Here is a 16,854-nt window from a genome sequence, read left to right as displayed (position 1 = left end):
TATATCTGGGATACCGTCATGACGACTGAGACTCGCATACAGCTATAACAGGTTTAGCACGTTCAATGATATAAATTATTTATCACAAATCTGTATCATAATGACAAGTTTAAAATTAGAATCCTTTGTCCTTTTACACATCATTTCATTATCAATATTATATAAACTATACAATAAAATAATAACAATTGAAATGTGCTGTACGACACTATGTGTGCAATACTGCGCTTACATAGATATAAGCAAGGTCAGCTTATCAACTGTTATACGATTTTCTTCCAAACTGGTTCCATTTAGGGACATTTTTCAATCATCTTATCTTTCGAGATGAAAAGTCCGAACATCTGTTCGTCTCATACAGCAGTGTCAGTGTAATTGCACACCTCCACAGTCATGTTGAAATTCGTGTGTTTGTTTCTTGGCATTGCTTCCACACAAGCATTCCATGGTAAGTGTGTTTAAATTGTTTGGCTCTTTACTCTGCAATTCAATAATTGTGTCGGTGAATTTACTTTATTTCATGATAGATTTGATTCTTGTACAGCTAAACGCTTCTTTTACTGCATGAAAACCGTATGGCAGTCATACGTAGACTATGTATTGTTTTAATTTGTGGTCCTTTGAGATTATGAAATTATACAATACTAAGCTAGTATAAGCTAGTAGATGAGTTGGTGAGAAGGATACTGCACATTTCATTACCTCTCATGAGACAAACCAAGTCCGCCACTTTTTGCTTGACTGTGTTGTATGCGTCTAAAGTGTCTTCTAATAAATGAGCCGTGCCATGAGAAAACCAACATAGTGGCTTTGCGACCAGCATGGATCCAGAACAGCCTGCGCATCCGTGCTGTTCGCTTTCAAAGTCTATAACAATTAGAGAAACCGTTAGCGAACAGCATGGATCCTGACCAGACTGCGCGGATGCAAAGCCACTATGTTGGTTTTCCCATGGCACGGCTCAAGTTTGAAATGACAGAGGTTACAATGTAATTTTATTTGAGGCGGTTGAATTATGGCCACATTGTAGTAATATGTTCCAACTCCACTTATGTATATTCAAGGCTATCATTCGGATGCCCATAAGCATATTTAAATTACAAATGTAAATATATCATATACAGTTTTAGAAAATATAGAAGACAGCTAACCCGTATTAATTGTTGCAGTAATTTTTAAAACTTTAATGACCTTCCTTCTTGAAATCTTACATGAGGAAACTTGTCAGGTTATCTCTCATTGAAATATAAAACGATAAATTCTAAAAATTCGTTTTTACTCGTCCTTTTCTATTTTTGTTAATATCTGCACTTAACAAAGTTTCCAACTTGTGTGTGAATATCTAAATATGTGTAGCAAATTCATAAACACAAAGAATAAATATAAGCACATACATGCTTTTCCAACTTCGCAATAATGACAAACATCACATTGTATTTGCTTACGTTATATCCGTCAGAGCTAGATGTGAATATATATATGAATACGTGAAGTTATTGTTCCTTCTCATGAGAAGGAACACTTACGGTGAACATGTCACACTTGACTGAGCAGGTAATGGATACAAGGGTATCATCAAAGGCATTCGAATTCCAGTAGGCGCCGCCATTTTGTACTCATGCATATTCATTACAAATAGCCTCTTTGCCAATGTGTTTTTACGCATCTTTAAGGACTGTGCCACTAGGACTGGTGTCCATTAGTGAAAAACAACTACGTAATAAACAGACCTACAAAAACAATAATTTAGTTTAAACTATCTAACTCCTAAATCTTACATGTCATATTGTAGAATCGAGATTAACTAAATGAATATTCTTCATCTAAAAATAGACTCCCGCCTAAAAATATCGTATACTATTATTCTTCTCGGTTTCATTCTTTGCTGCTTCTAGAGGTTCTTTTTACGATTTTATTTCATACCAACTTTAATATTTTAACATTTTAAGTATAACCATCAAAACATACTGTACTAACAAAGTTATTCGAGATTTTTTACTTGTCTGTGAATGCTATTGCACGATACGTACCGTCACCGGAAAACATTTCAATTACTTCCCTTGTTTTTATCTAGAACTGTATAATAATGCATTTCTTCACTTTACTGAGCTATAAATATTTCGAACTTGGTAATTTCATACCTTTTGATTAATTGTTTTGTAATTGTTAAGTTGTGAACTTTTTATACGCACTTTTTTCAAATCCATCAGTTTGTTGGTTCCGACTTATATAAAAGTCCTTTTTCTCCTGGACAAGTCGTTCTGGAGCTGTAAGTATCCATTCATGCAATGCAATTACTGGCATATGGCAGAACTTTTCTTCCATTGTATTGCTAATTAAAATTAGGCAAACATACGACCAAAGTCTGATCTGTGCCACTAGGACTGGTGTCGACATTGGTTCCCCAAATTTTGACAGAGTGATGGTCCGCTAATAATATTAAGGTAGGATCGCTCATCTAAAGGTGTTTGTTTACTATTTTAAGTTAAATAAATGTTTGTGTGAAATAACTTTAAGTATTCTTAAAATAAATAGATAAGAATGCACGTAAACTAGCAAAAAACATAGTTCATAATTATATTATTAAAGATCCCTTAAAAAGAATATTTAATGTGCGCTAGAAGGAACCTTTTGGTAAGCTAAATCTTGTATTATTACTATTATTATACCAGATTTATATAGCGCCCTTTTCATGATAAACACGTTCAAATGCGCTTTACATATAGCAAACGCAGCCACACAGGGCGCGAAATTCATCCTTTACTAGCACAGACACAGAGCGATCTAACAAGAGGGCCAGAGTGAGATAAAGTCCTTATAACAGATAGAGAGAAATTCATTTTTAGATACAGGCCTGTCGGGCTAACTTAGCCTAGCTCTTTGCGAATAGACAGTCTGGTTCTCTAACTAACGTGCCCGGTGTATAGCACCGATACACGCGAAGCCGTCTTTCCTGGGAAGAACCAGTACAGGCCTCTTAGTTAGGTGGAAATAAACAATACAGAACCGGTTTCGGAATCAATGTGAAGTTTTGATATGATATTTTATCTTTAGAATGATATTACCGTTGCCGTTTTGATAAATTTACTAACAGGTTGCCATTCGTTTATAACACGATTTTCATTTCCGTTTACCGAATCCTGACTACGGATGTTACGCCATTATTTTCGGTTAATCAAACGTGCTAAATGAAGAATTAATATTACAGTTAACGTATATATAGTGTTTTTGAGTAAGTTATAGAATGTTAAAATCATTTTTTCCCAATTTGAGACATCTTTTGTTATCTCCTTGCTGAATGTGGCAGGGAATTTCCGTTAAAGGTTAAAGGACGCACGCACATGATAAAATCCGGTCACACAGTGACCAAGTTCTATATCGATAAGAATATGTATGACAATAATTGATATACAGATATTTCTCTACTCAAATATGATACATTTACATGAATGTTTACACAGCAAAGAGGGCATATACGTGCGGAAGCAATGACTACTTCACACAGAACAATGGCGAAGTGGCCAGTCACAGTGGCTTTGATGCAGGACATAACTACGGTAAAAACCTAAACTGTGTCTGGAGAATCGAAGCTCCAGAGGGCATGCATGTGGAGCTAGTGGCCAAGTCCTTCAACGTGGAGGATGACCCCGCGTATGTATTTCTTTGATTGATGCAATATATAATTGTGTGCTTTTTATAACCCCGCCTCACTATATTATGTTATGATGCGTGTGTCTGTCCGTCATATTTTTTGTCTTGGCTTCCTTTGAGGGCCGACATCTTATTTTGTTTTCAATAAGAAGTATATAGAGAATATTAGGTTACTGTCTTTCTTGGGTTTATCCACCGAGTTGGAGAAAGGTTTATCCACCCGAGGCTTAAGTTCAGAAAGACAGTAACCTAATATTCTATTTATCCTGCAGATAATAAAATATGTGTTTAACATATATTTCCTTTTAAAATGTTTTTCTATACAAAAATATTCCAGGTTTTTACTCACTTGTAAATTCCTACGCCTTTTACTGCTTGATCCAGTTACACACGATTCCTTACAATAAAACATTATTTCGTACCTGATTCGCCGTAAAACCCAACTCACTCACTGACTCATGCTTTACCTTCTGAAGTTTTGTGTATTATAAACCATCGGTGCTAACAGGGCATTCGTGTACAAAACAAGCAGAGTTGTTTTGACTCGGATAAAATACAGCCGAAAACTATGCTTGAGATAATTTCAATACCCGCAGTCTGTACCTTAAATTTACTCCATTTCCGTACAAAACAATGTGAGGTAAATGAAATTCCTTCCATCATGAATGGTTAAGATTCAATAATTACAATAAACGACTGCTTAAATCTGGTTATTTGTGTAAATTTCTTACTAAAAATGTGTGAAACGCCAAATTAAACGAAGTCAAGGTCGATTCAAAACCGTTACCGTACCATTCCGTACGGGAGATTTACTAGGATAGAGTCAACCATTTTTTTTCTACTGTGGCTTTCCCCATACAAAGATGAAATGTTTGAGTTTCGAACTTTTGGCCCAGTTTACACTGCAATAGTACATATACTTGAAAAAGTAGTCCATCAGTTGTATTGACGGTATAAACCTCTATTGACTGAATAAACACCAAATTTACACGGCAGGCAGATATCGGCCTGATAAATGCTTAGTAGTAGGATAAAAAAAAAGACGGTACTTGATGTAATGATTTATTTACAAAATAAAACAAGACTAAAGAAAATATTGAGCAATAAACTAAAATAAATGAACTTCACGAGAACGAGACAAGTGTTTAATCGGAATTAATTCCAATTTCTTTATAACTTTGCAGAATTATGGTTAAAGAGAGATCACACAAAATCAAATCACTATAGGTCAGGATGTCATTTGCATTAAAGATCTTGTATTAACTGCATCTCAGATATTTCTGTTCATTCCATATTGTTTTTTTGTTATTTCACAAAACTTTAAAGACCCTTTTCTGAATTAAAAATATTTTATTATGATTTAAAAAGAACTTTATTTGCCGTAGAAACGTAACTAATCTGTTGTCTTTATCCATTTAACATGACCAATACATACAATAAAATGAAAATACTATAAGAAAATGAAAAACGAACATGTACTATTTACGCAAAGACATGCTGCTAAGGGTATAAGAGTTTTTTTTTCATTAACAGCTTTGACACAATTTGATAATCTAGATACTGAAATATTTTGTGTTTATGTATTTACTTCAAACGTAGAAAGTCCTCGTTTTACTAAATATATATGAAATAATAGTGTATGTAGAGCTACATTCATAATTAAACGTGTTGCAGTAACAGTCATTTGTAAAAAAGCTTCCACTTTCATGTAGTGCTACACATCTTATACAGTGCTAGATATACATTATTGGCGTATGTACTGTGTTTTATCTAATGCGTAGTTCTGTTAGTACATAAACTACATGCAAAAATAAGTCATATTTTCAAATATAAAATTTGGGTTTAGTATACTTTTAAATAATTCAGACAGAAAAAAATCGCTTTTCTATAGATGTATATTGTATCTATTTTGATAGATGCGCCTTTGATTACTTGGAGATTTTTGATGGAAACACTACAAATTCACCAAGTCTTGGTAAATACTGTGGTAATATATTCAACCCAATCTCATCTACCCAGCGGTTCCTTACCATGCAGTTAATTACTGATGACAGCACTCAACTTCAGGGATTCAAGATATTCTACAACTTCACCACTCAAGTCATACGTAAGTTTAACAGTTTCGAAACTTCTGTTTTGTACACAACCGCACCAATTAATTATCCGGATTAGACACGAAAGAATCCGAATTAGCTGAGGTGAAACACACCATTTAACAAAGCAGGTGTTGTCGCCTGAAAGGTCACTTGTTCAAATCCTTCTTTGTTTAATATTATATAGCAAACGGCCAGTTAAGATCTGAGTTACATGTCTTTAAAGAACATCATTTTTTTTTCAAACATCTACCCTAACAAAAAACCAACTCTACTTCCGGTTCCTATAAATAAATTTGCATAACTTGCCATCGGTGGGGTATAAACATGAAAAGTATTATTTCATGCAGTATGCATTCTAGCAGTGAGATAAAAAAAACTTGATAAAACCACGCGTTCTGCACGAAGTTGCACAAAAAATGGGAAAATGATCTATTTCCTATCTTCCAACTACACCGCGGAAGCACAAGTTTTAACCAATTACCGACCATATCCTCATTATGTTCTGGCTTGTTGTACAAACACATATTCATTTACATGTTATATTGATGTAACGTTATTTAAAGATACATTTAGATCGATATTCTTGTTATTCATTGCCTAACGGAACGAACCAAGGCAACTCTTACAGTTAATTAACTTTTTAACCTAAGTACTTGGACTCCGTGTTGTTATATTCTCTGATCCAAGGAGATCAAGGAAAACATTTAATTTTACTGTAATAAAATTGCGCTGTAACCGGTACATGGGGACGCGAGTTTTAATACCATTCATGAACTGACTATTATATTTGCCTCTTTTAAAAGATCTTTTCACAGATGTTATTATAGTCTACCAAACGTTCATTTATAATAAAGTTCTATTTACGCTGCTGTTTACTATTTGGAAAGGTAATGCTTTATCAAAAGATGTTTTTATAGATTTTATATATGAATACCCATTAGGATAAAAGCTAGAATTCAGACAGATGTTAGTGCAAAGGTGTTTAAAGAAAATGTTATTGGCAAATTAAACTGTAAAAAAGCTGTAATGTGTCTCGATTATACTTTGTTAAGTCTTTAATGTGGAAGACATCTTCATGTAACAAATGATAATAAATAAGTCTTGTCAAAGCAGATTCCTGTCATCACACGCAGTTTGAATGTGCCAACGGCAAATGTATCGACATTGCGTACAGATGTGATAATGATGATGATTGTGGTGACGACAGTGATGAGCAAAACTGTCAAGGAGGAACGAATACTGGCTGTATGTTATATTTCATAAAACATTATTACTATTTTTTGTGCGAATGACCTGATCGTATCAGTAGATTATAAGAATGGTAAAACATTCAAAATATATTTCTATATTGGGTGAATTGTTTATCTTACAAATAAGCCGAGAGGAATTCGTGAAACTGAAACGCTAGTCTGTGTCGAAATTGCAATAGTTGTAAAGTATTGAGATACGTGAATTGTTTATTTTACCTATCAGTTGCAACTGAAACACGAGTCCTTAAAATAAATTATTGGAAATTGCAATAGCTGTAAATCAGTAAGATACATGAATCGTTTATGTTATCTATAAACTGCAACTGAAACACGAGTCCATAAAATAAACTATCGGAAATTGCAATAATTGTTGAGATGCCAAGGTTTCGTGTTTTTGAAGCATCTGCACTTTATATTACTTGTTTAGATTTATATTCCGTTACATATTTATCAATGAAAAAAGAATTGTAAATTGTACAATTTGTAGGTGCTGGAGATGAGTGGCGATGTCCTGACAGAACATGCATATCACGTGACTGGCTTTGCGACGGTGACGATGACTGCGGAGGTAATGCGGATGAATTGCCTTCAAACTGTCTAGGAAGTGGTAGGTTTTGATGAAAAGTTTTATATACAAAAGTGAATGTTGAACCGTTAAAAAAACTTTAAACAAGACAGACTGAGAAAAAAACCCGATACAATTTCCTGTTTTAAATCCCTGAACAATGTACTCGCACAACTCGCAAAACTGACCAAAAGGCGATTTCACAAATGATTATGCTTAAACATTCCACAAAGTAAGAAGCGCAAACAAGAGCAGGGGGAAAATATAAACATCGCCTTGGAACGGTCATTTCTGATAACAAAGCTTTTAGGAGCGTTGTGGCTTACAAACCTCCTATTTACCCTAGAATAAAATAGTCAATACGTTGCAATTACACGATCTCTTTGCATAAAAGCACCTCAGCCCGAATACTGATACTAAGGCTAACGATATGATATTATCTTTCCGGTGTCTTAAATTTAATGTGGAAAGCATACATTGCCAAGTGCTTAAGATGCTTAACTTCAGCTCCCATATCGCACATCGCTGTGTAGTTTATTTCATTTGAACTGGCAGTAGGACAGTGGAAAGTGTGCGGCTGTACCAAGACGACCTCAGGTCCATGACCTTTGGTATCTGTTTTTCTTCCGTAGGAAATTGTGTCTGAAATCATTCGTCATCCATCTCTTATACATGTGGAAAGGTTGGCAGTTACTTGCGGAAACCAGACAAGTACTGGTACAGAATCCAGGAACGCTTGTGAGGTCAACAGCCCTTCATTACATAACTGATACTTGTAAAAACGGCGCTTTTCCCAAAACAAACAGACAGACTAATTTTTGTCTACACCATCAAGAACACTAGAAGGTCGCCATATATAAATTGCGTCCTTGTGTACTAAATTATATCAAAGCTAGCACATAAATCTGAATGGACAAGAAAAAAAGCACTTGCCAGATAATATTCGTCTTTATCTTATTTCTTGCAGCAGCTTCACGCAATTGTGGAAACCTAAATATAACTGGTTCTGCCGGCACAATCACCAGTCCAGGCTATCCTTCAACGTACCCAAGTAGTACTCACTGTACCTACTTAGTGCAGGCACCACCAGGAACAAAGGTGAGAATGATTTTTTTTGTGTAAAACCAGGCGTCTGATTTCCTTTTTGCATAAACTTTTACGGTTTTCGTACCGCTCATCATGCCCAATCAAAGGTGGACGGATATAGAACTGACTCTCTGTCCAGTTGTTCGTCGTCAGTACGTGCTTGCGTGTGTCCGTCAGTCCGAAATCAAAAATGCTTATGATTCAAAAAATATCTCAGCTAGAATCACCAAACTTCAGACAATTATTAATAAGCAGATTGCCTTTATTCACTTTTAGCATTATCCCCTTAAATCTACTAAATGCACAGTTTTACACTTTGATTTGGTAAAAAGTAGGGAATTTCGAATATATCTTAGTAGTCTGTTAATGGATATTTATAAAACTTTACACAAATGTAGATCACTATAGGGTGGTGGTGCACGCACAACTTTCGTCAGGATCATTTCAGAAATTGCCCTTTAATTGTTTTACAATTCATAAAGTCTCACCTAACCAAGTAATACTTGAAAGGATCTTCTTGAAATTTGAAACAAATGTAAGTCTTTGTAGGTCGGTGGTACATGCACAATCCCACATGATCTCTTCAGCATGAGCAGAGTTACTGTCCTTTGATTGTTTTTAAATTCAATAATTATATAATTATACAGAACACAAAAGTTATCGACGATCTTGTTAGGAATGTGTTATATTAGAATAAAAAAAGAAGATTAAAGTTGAATTTTAATTTAAGGGCAGATAAGTAATTATACGAGTTATCCTTTTTCGACTTTTCTGACCGAAGAAAACGGAGGTACTCACTAAAAACATCACACGTAATAATCCCCCCCCCAAAAAAACAACAACAACAAAAAAAGTTAAATATAAATTAATCAACCATACATATTTCGATCTTGTATGTCAATATACGGAAACAACGAATGTCGGTATGAGGAACTAATTTCCGATGTCCCACGAGTTCACTATTTTCCACTGGTACTGTATGTACAAACATTCTGTAAGACATAGGCTAAACTACACTAACAAAGTTACTCAGTGATTTTACATTTTGTGTATTTTATACGCGTCTACATATACAATTACAGCGATAAAGTATTTTTATTGTTCATTGTTTTCGCAGACGATTGCGTTTAAATTTGATGATAATTTCCACTTAGAGCCGGATACTACGTGTGATTTCGACTTTGTGAAAATCAGTGGTGACGGAATGGCATCCTCGCACGGTAATATACATAATGTAAACAATCATAAGAACACGACAGAAAACACCATGGTCTGATTTTTACATCAGAATACAAAATTGTATCTATGCATTATTTTATGACCAAGATGGTCTTTTTATGTTCAATAGTTGATTCGGAAGCTTAAAGCTGCTCGTCCAAAGTTTGGGTGAAAATTTTCAATATGTTCATTTCATGTACATATGACACTGAAAAAAAAAGAAAAATGGTTGAAAAAAAAGTTAGGTATTGGTAAAAATGCAAGAATAATGTAAATTTTCTGCATTGATTCAAAACCGTTGCAACGGTTTACTTCCTTCTGCAAAATAGTTTGGTTTATTTATGAGAACATCTTGCAAAAATCTGATATCAATAAGTTTGTACCACTAGTCACTTTCAGAGCATTTTTTCTGGAAGTTTGAGAGAAATTATTGTTCGCCAAAAATGTGTGGGTTAGTCCCTTTGAATGTATAATGATGAATACGTTATACAAAGTTCGTGTAAAAGTTTACTCTGACACTTTTTCCCTGAATTATTAGTAGAACGATTCTGTTATGAGTAATTTTTGAGAAACCTGTTATTCATTAAAGGTTTCTTATAGATAGACTGAGTTCAGTAAAATATGTTGGTTCATACCGATATGAATAAATAAAAATTAGTAGCCCTCGGCTGCAAAAGACTGTTGTATGTGCAGTTTCTTTTTTCGAAAGTGACATATTTATGAATTTCACAGTGTGAACAGAATTTCTTCTAAACTGACACTTCTATTTTGCAACATAGTAATTATTTAAGTGTAAAAACAACTTCAGTACATATAAATTAATGTATGTTGTACAAATTTACTCTTACCCAGTATTTCCATTGTGTTTTAGGTCCATTCTGTGGAAACGTTTCTCCAGGCCAGCTGACAGTGCCTGGAGATCATGCCTACGTGACCTTCACTTCAGATGACTCGGACGAGTATGCAGGTTTCAGATTGGACTGGAAAGCTATGCAGTGATTACAGTCACAGAAAAAATTGTTATACTATTAGAACAGTAATGATTCATAAAAAAGTCTGACCAGTTATGTGTATTCTGTTGTCCGTTTAAATCACATGGAAAGATACATAAGCATATCTTTAACATTCACCCTGCTAAATTTCTAAAATTGACTGGCCCATCATTCAATTTTGAAAGTACCACTTCCCTATTCAAAGGGGTTTAAACTGAAAATTTACTGACTAAATAGCGAACAGTGCAGACCATGGTCAGCCAGCATGCAAAAGGTTTAAAAATACTTTGCCTGAACACGTATTGAGCATAGTTGCATTTTTAATGAAACTGTCAGACAAACTGAAAATTAGGTCAAAGTAAGAATCAGGAATATGCCATAAACAATCTATTTACCTTTACCCTGCTAAATTTCTTAAATGGAATGGTCCATCATTCAATTTCGGCAGCACCACATCTTATTCAAAGGGGTGTTCACTGAAAATGTACTGACTGAATAGCGAACATTGCAGACCATTATCAGCCTGCACGTCCGGTTGATCTTGGTCTGCACTGGTCGCAAGGACAAACCCACTTGCCGCTAATAGGCTAAAGGTTTATACAACATTCGATAATGTTTACTATTAACTTATCAAAACGGCAAAACCTTTCTCTTTTTGCAAACAAGGACACAAAAGAAAGATAAATCTGTCAATGATTCTCGTGAGGAATCTCTTGATGTCTTGTATCAAAGCTACAACAAGTGTGTGTTTTTGTATCAAATATAATCTCATTCAACTAAAACATGTTAATTGAATACACTTATTGGTAATTTTCTAACGTTTTATTAAGTAAAATACCATTGAGACCCTTTTGATTTGTCATCATAGATCTATATGTAAATGATAAGCATGAAATCCTGATTGTATTACATCAATTAGTTAAAAGTTGTTTTGTATCACTCAAGTGAACATATCTGAAATATTTGCAACTGTTTCGCTTCACCGTAACTATTTGATACAGCTACTTTCCTGTTGTCTTTTGAAAAACATATTGTGCATGGATAAATCATGTCAAGAGCGTGATCACCTAAAACTTCCCCAAACCTTGACAGCTGAACAATCGAGTTAGTTCCTCGGCTACAAACGAAGATACAACCATATGGACCAAAAGCAACACCTCTAGGTTCCACAATTCTTTTGTCTTTTACTCTGATTTCATTGTGTATTTTTGTATCGTAGATGTAAACACAATTGTCATATCTATCAGTAAGCGTAAGGATATTTTCATTACTATCATACGCACATCTGCTATCGTCAATCTTCCAGTATTTCTTTGGAAAGTCAATCGTAAAATCTACTTCTGTCCCAGATTTTGTTAGTATACGTGCTGGTGTTGAACTTCGATAAGTACCAATCACGAATTTTTTATCACTTAACACAGAAATTGAAAATGGACAGGATTCAAGCGGAACTGTTTCAACATTTGCGAAGCCAATTTCGCTATCTATTAAAACCTTTTCAAGTCTTTTAGCTCCGGTAACAAAAATCTCATGATTTGATGTTGAAATAATATCAAAGATATGTGATGAAAACTGATGTTTTCCTATAACGTCAAGTTTTCGACTCAGAATTAAGCATTTCCAGTTGGCATTGTCAACTAAAACTAGTCGGTTGTCGGGAAGAAACTCCATACCACTGTACAAAGGTTGTTTCTCGTCGGTCTTACATGTCAAAACATCTAATATGACAAGTTTTTTTAGTTTGATTTTCCTGCAGTCTTTCAGTTCACTTTCAACCAGCTTTACCTCTTCTGTTTTTAGCTTACCAAGGCACAAATTGTTATCATCTAAAGCAAGATGCACTATTTTATCCATGTTGAACCTGATATCCGAAAACGAAATTTGCTCTTGTTGCTCTTTGAAATTTGCTTCTAGTTGGTTAACTTTGCCTTCTAAAGTATGCACAGCAATAAATGTTTTCACTTTTGTTTTGTTCTGTATTGCTTTGTTTAATGAGTGTTTCGCTTGCTCAAGCTCAGCACTCTGTTTCTCGACGTTCTTTCGCTGTGTTGCGTATTGTTTTAACGCTTTGTCCTTTATAAACGTTGCCTCTGACATAACCAGAGCTCTTGAATCATCTATCTTCTCTTCAATTCTTTCTTGGATGTTTTTCATTTCTGTGTCTATCAAACTTACCTGATTCTCTAAATCCATTTCTTTTTGGTCTAAGAAGCGCTTAGTATTGTTAGTTTTTAACAGCAAGTCATAGATGTGTTTTTGCAACGGTCGACTGCGCGTTTCAATCTCTCCATCCGCAATTTCGTTAATGTCATTCACTTCTTTCCCTTCTTTTAATTTTTTAATCGCACATGTACTGCAGCATAGTGACATTTCGTCACCACAATAGAACTCTATCAGTTTGCCATGAACGTTACAAATAGCTTCTTCAGTAACGTCTTTAGTAGCTTTATCTCTAGTACGCGTTTCAATAACTTCTTGTAAAGCATAATTTACTGGGATAGTCTTTGACCAAAGTTTTGGTGGAATGTTTATATCTTTTACACGGGTCACTTTTCTACATAGCGGACATTCTATTCCAATTTTATTTGTCCCGCAAGATTGCTGTTTTATTACACAGTCGTTGATACATGACTCGCAGAAGGTATGCAGACAAGCCAGTGATCTCGGGTCTTGGTATTGGTCTAGGCATATACAACAGCACAAACCCGTGTTTTCAGAACTTGTTTGTATATGACTGCTCGCCATACTTTGAGTAGTCTAAAAATAAAACAAAAATTCGAAAATTAACAAGCCAACCTGCTAGTATTAATATTCATATTCATACAAATTAAACAAAGGTCAAATTTTCGATTAATCCATTATAAAAAAGAGACTTTTACTACGTGTCTCCAGTATAAATATTCATACAAATTAAACAAAGGTTACCGTAGTGTTTTCGATTAATCCATTATTAAAACGAAAAGGTTGCTATTACGTGTCTCCAGTATAAATATTCATACAAATTAAACAAAGGTAGTGTTTTCAATGAAATCATTAATAAAACAAAGAGGTGTGCTACTACGTGTCTTTTAGATAACATATTATGGCATTTTTTCCGTATCAATCAAAATTTCAACAAATATATATAAAATTTGTAAAACCTTTCTAATCATTTCAAGAAAATCCTATAATATAGGGTTAAATATATATATTTTTGGAACGAGCTTTTTTTATAGTATTTAATACCTATTAAATTAAGAATGTTACGCCTCGGTAGCCTAGTGGTAGAGCGTCCGCTTCGTGTGCGGGAGGTCGTGGGTTCGATCCCCGGCCGCGTCATACCAAAGACGTAAAAATGGTACTAGCAGCTTCCTCGCTTGGCGCTCAACATTAAGGGGATAGTGCTAGGACTGGTCAGCTCGGTGTCAGTATAATGTGACTGCGTGGGGTATCATGCCATGTCTCTAAGGCGTGATATTCCAGTGAGGCAGCACTATAAAGTTGGGCATTGTGCTCACTGCTACAAGTAGACACTGTCGTTTATATGACTGAAAAATTGTTGAAAAAGACGTTAAACCCGAACATCCACACACACCCAACCACCCAGATTATGATTAAACGAAACTACAAATTATTATAAATAAATGAAAAGAAAAAAAAACTTACCTTCGTATAAAAGATTTTCTTTTTCGTACGCGACTGATTATATTCAGTTGTTATCAAAACGTGTACTGATTATATACAACTGTTATCAAAGCCTGTGGACTTCCCGTATTATAATCACAAACACAAATGTTTTAAGGTTTAGTTAGCAAATAAGCCGCTTAAGCAGATATAAATCGAATGTTCTTTGTATACCTGTGCAAACGTTCACTGATAAAATCAATTAATTTGATTCAATAAATGTGTACTTCAATAAATGTTCTATATAGTTTGTTACCCGCTAAATACATTTATACGTTGCTTATCGTAGGTAAGTAAATTGTTAGAAGAGGTAGGAAGTGTGCCAGCGTGTGTGTGTGTTTGTGCGTTCGTGTGTATGTGTGAGTATAATGTAAAAAGAAACATGATGTGTGCCAGCGCGCGCGTGCGTGCGTGTGTGTGTGTGTGTGTGCGTGTGTATGTGTGTTTATGAGTGACATTTTTCAGATTTGTATTTGTTTGCTCCGGTCGATTTTCTGAAATAAATGAGAAAGTTTATTTAACAGGCACTTAGATTCAATATGTTACACTGATATATAAGGTTTCCGACGAATGAGCAGTATGAAGTAAAATTAATGAATGCATGCATCCAATTTACTGCCTGCTTAAAGCGACCAGGGCTACAAATACTTACGTCGGCCAAATCGTGAATGTCCATTTATCAAGGTATGTACAGCTAAATTTTGCCTAAAGTGTAAAATATTTATCCGTCTATTTGCATACTTTAAAATGTACATCCGCCTAACGTCAGTAATTTGCAGGTACTCGCCAAAATTAATTCGCACTTATTGGGTGTACGCACGTATTTTAGTTTGTAAAATGCTGACTAAGGTATAGGGAGGTTTAATAGTGTACATTCAATGAGGGAGAGAGCCATACCTATCTCCAAAGTTAGTGTCCTGAAATCAATGTTTCGTGAAACTAATGAATGGGCGGACCGAAAATGAAAGGCAATTAATTGCTAGGTACGTGCCAAATAGTTGCTTTACTCTTCCCTGAAAATTATCAAAACTTGATCTTTCTGTGATATTTCACAGATTTTTGAGTTCCATTATCCCTTTCCTGATAACAGTTCCAAAGGAGGTTTACTCTTCAATATTAAAGATCTATTTACGAAATGCTCTTACTTCCCTTTGTAAACTACTTCCAAAACACAATAAACTCGAACAGGTCAGCGTTTAGTAAGAGTTAAGGCATACCATCCAAACCTTTAAGAATAGTTAAAACATACTCGTGTGTATAAAAATAAATATTTCAAAATATAAGTAAACTTCAGGTATAGTCCATCCATCATCCAAATCCCTTAGTTTCGATGACAATACACTATTTAAGTATAATGTGTAATAACTAATACAAACAATTTCCTAAAATAATTAAAATTTTGTGTAGGTCAAATGCCGACGTTTTGGAAAGTTAAATGAAAATTCTCGTCAATTTCAATTTGCCTTTTCCATTTGATTTCCATATAAAGCATAAGCATGTAGTAGACAATTTCATGTGAATTTTAAAGCGTATCCTTTGTCTCAGTGCCAGTAACAAGAAACATGAAGAAGACAAGAGTTTATACATGTATATGACACTAGGTTTTTTCAGCTTTCACAAACTCATCCGTATTCTACTCAACGCAAGTAGGATCCGCACGATATTACAAGCCTTAGTAATATCGCGTTACTATGACTAATGTGTTTGCACCTCTATCATTAAAATATATGTTTGTATTATGATTGTGATCTACAATTTGAGGGACTTCACTGCCGAATTTAGTTCAATGGTTAGGGCAGGATGGCGGTATCTGTTTGGAGTAAAATTTAATTTTTACAGCGCAAATGTTACTATACTTTGCATATGAAAAATATATGGTACTGGGTAATTTCTTTCAGTTTCCACAAAGATAAAGGGTAAGGGTAAATTTCTCTGAAGCTCAGAGCACCACAAACACAGCCACAAAGCCACGCATTTGCAAAGTAGGCCCACAACAAAAAGAAGCTGTTAGACACACACAAACACGGACGCACACACACATACACACACACACACGCGCGCGCCCGCGCCCGCGCCCGCGCCCACGTCCACACGCACGCGCGCACACACATTATTAACTTATAAAGATAAACAAACAGACAAGTAAGATATAACAACACTGCAGGGCACCGTCCATGACTCAGACGCACAAGCACACACGCGCACGCGCATAAGCAGGGAAAAATCAACAATCGGGCACCGCCTAAGGATTCCGGCAGTCAAAACTAAGGTGGGCACGATAACTAACTCATAGTAAAAGGAGGGGGGATACAAAAGTGAGGAAGCGCAAATGC

General features: G+C 35.1%; 2 protein-coding genes across 2 annotated transcripts; one reads left to right on the top strand and one right to left on the bottom strand.

The window, feature by feature from the left end:
- The first annotated feature begins 289 nt into the window (after window positions 1-289).
- LOC123564134 (low-density lipoprotein receptor-related protein 12-like) lies at window positions 290-10,933 on the top strand. Its single transcript, XM_045357479.2, has 8 exons — window positions 290-448; window positions 3,462-3,651; window positions 5,568-5,758; window positions 6,861-6,992; window positions 7,485-7,604; window positions 8,530-8,660; window positions 9,766-9,868; window positions 10,738-10,933. Exons 1-8 carry the CDS (start codon window positions 394-396, stop codon window positions 10,863-10,865), a joined length of 1,050 nt encoding a protein of 349 aa, XP_045213414.2. The 5' UTR covers window positions 290-393; the 3' UTR covers window positions 10,866-10,933.
- Window positions 10,934-11,081: 148 nt separating this feature from the next.
- Window positions 11,082-14,768, bottom strand: LOC123564133 (tripartite motif-containing protein 72-like). The gene is made up of 2 exons (XM_045357478.2): window positions 14,504-14,768; window positions 11,082-13,615 (listed from the first exon to the last, which is right to left on the bottom strand). The coding sequence occupies exon 2, from the start codon at window positions 13,601-13,603 to the stop codon at window positions 11,795-11,797; it is 1,809 nt and encodes a 602-aa protein (XP_045213413.2). The 5' UTR covers window positions 13,604-13,615; window positions 14,504-14,768; the 3' UTR covers window positions 11,082-11,794.
- Between the last annotated feature and the right edge of the window lie 2,086 nt (window positions 14,769-16,854).

This window comes from Mercenaria mercenaria, chromosome 2 (assembly GCF_021730395.1).
Source record: "Mercenaria mercenaria strain notata chromosome 2, MADL_Memer_1, whole genome shotgun sequence".
NCBI classification, from domain to species: domain Eukaryota; kingdom Metazoa; phylum Mollusca; class Bivalvia; order Venerida; family Veneridae; genus Mercenaria; species Mercenaria mercenaria.
The sequence above is the reverse complement of the archived record's forward strand: the minus strand, read 5'-3'. Positions and strand labels throughout refer to the sequence as shown.

Excerpts from the sequence above, each read along its gene's own strand:
- LOC123564134 (XM_045357479.2), top strand. The coding sequence starts at position 394 with ATGTTGAAATTCGTGTGTTTGTTTCTTGGCATTGCTTCCACACAAGCA. Across the intron at positions 6,993-7,484 it reads AGGAGGAACGAATACTGGCT|GTGCTGGAGATGAGTGGCGA; the intron begins GTATGTTATATT and ends TACAATTTGTAG. Across the intron at positions 8,661-9,765 it reads AGGCACCACCAGGAACAAAG|ACGATTGCGTTTAAATTTGA; the intron begins GTGAGAATGATT and ends TTGTTTTCGCAG.
- LOC123564133 (XM_045357478.2), bottom strand. The coding sequence starts at position 13,603 with ATGGCGAGCAGTCATATACAAACAAGTTCTGAAAACACGGGTTTGTGC.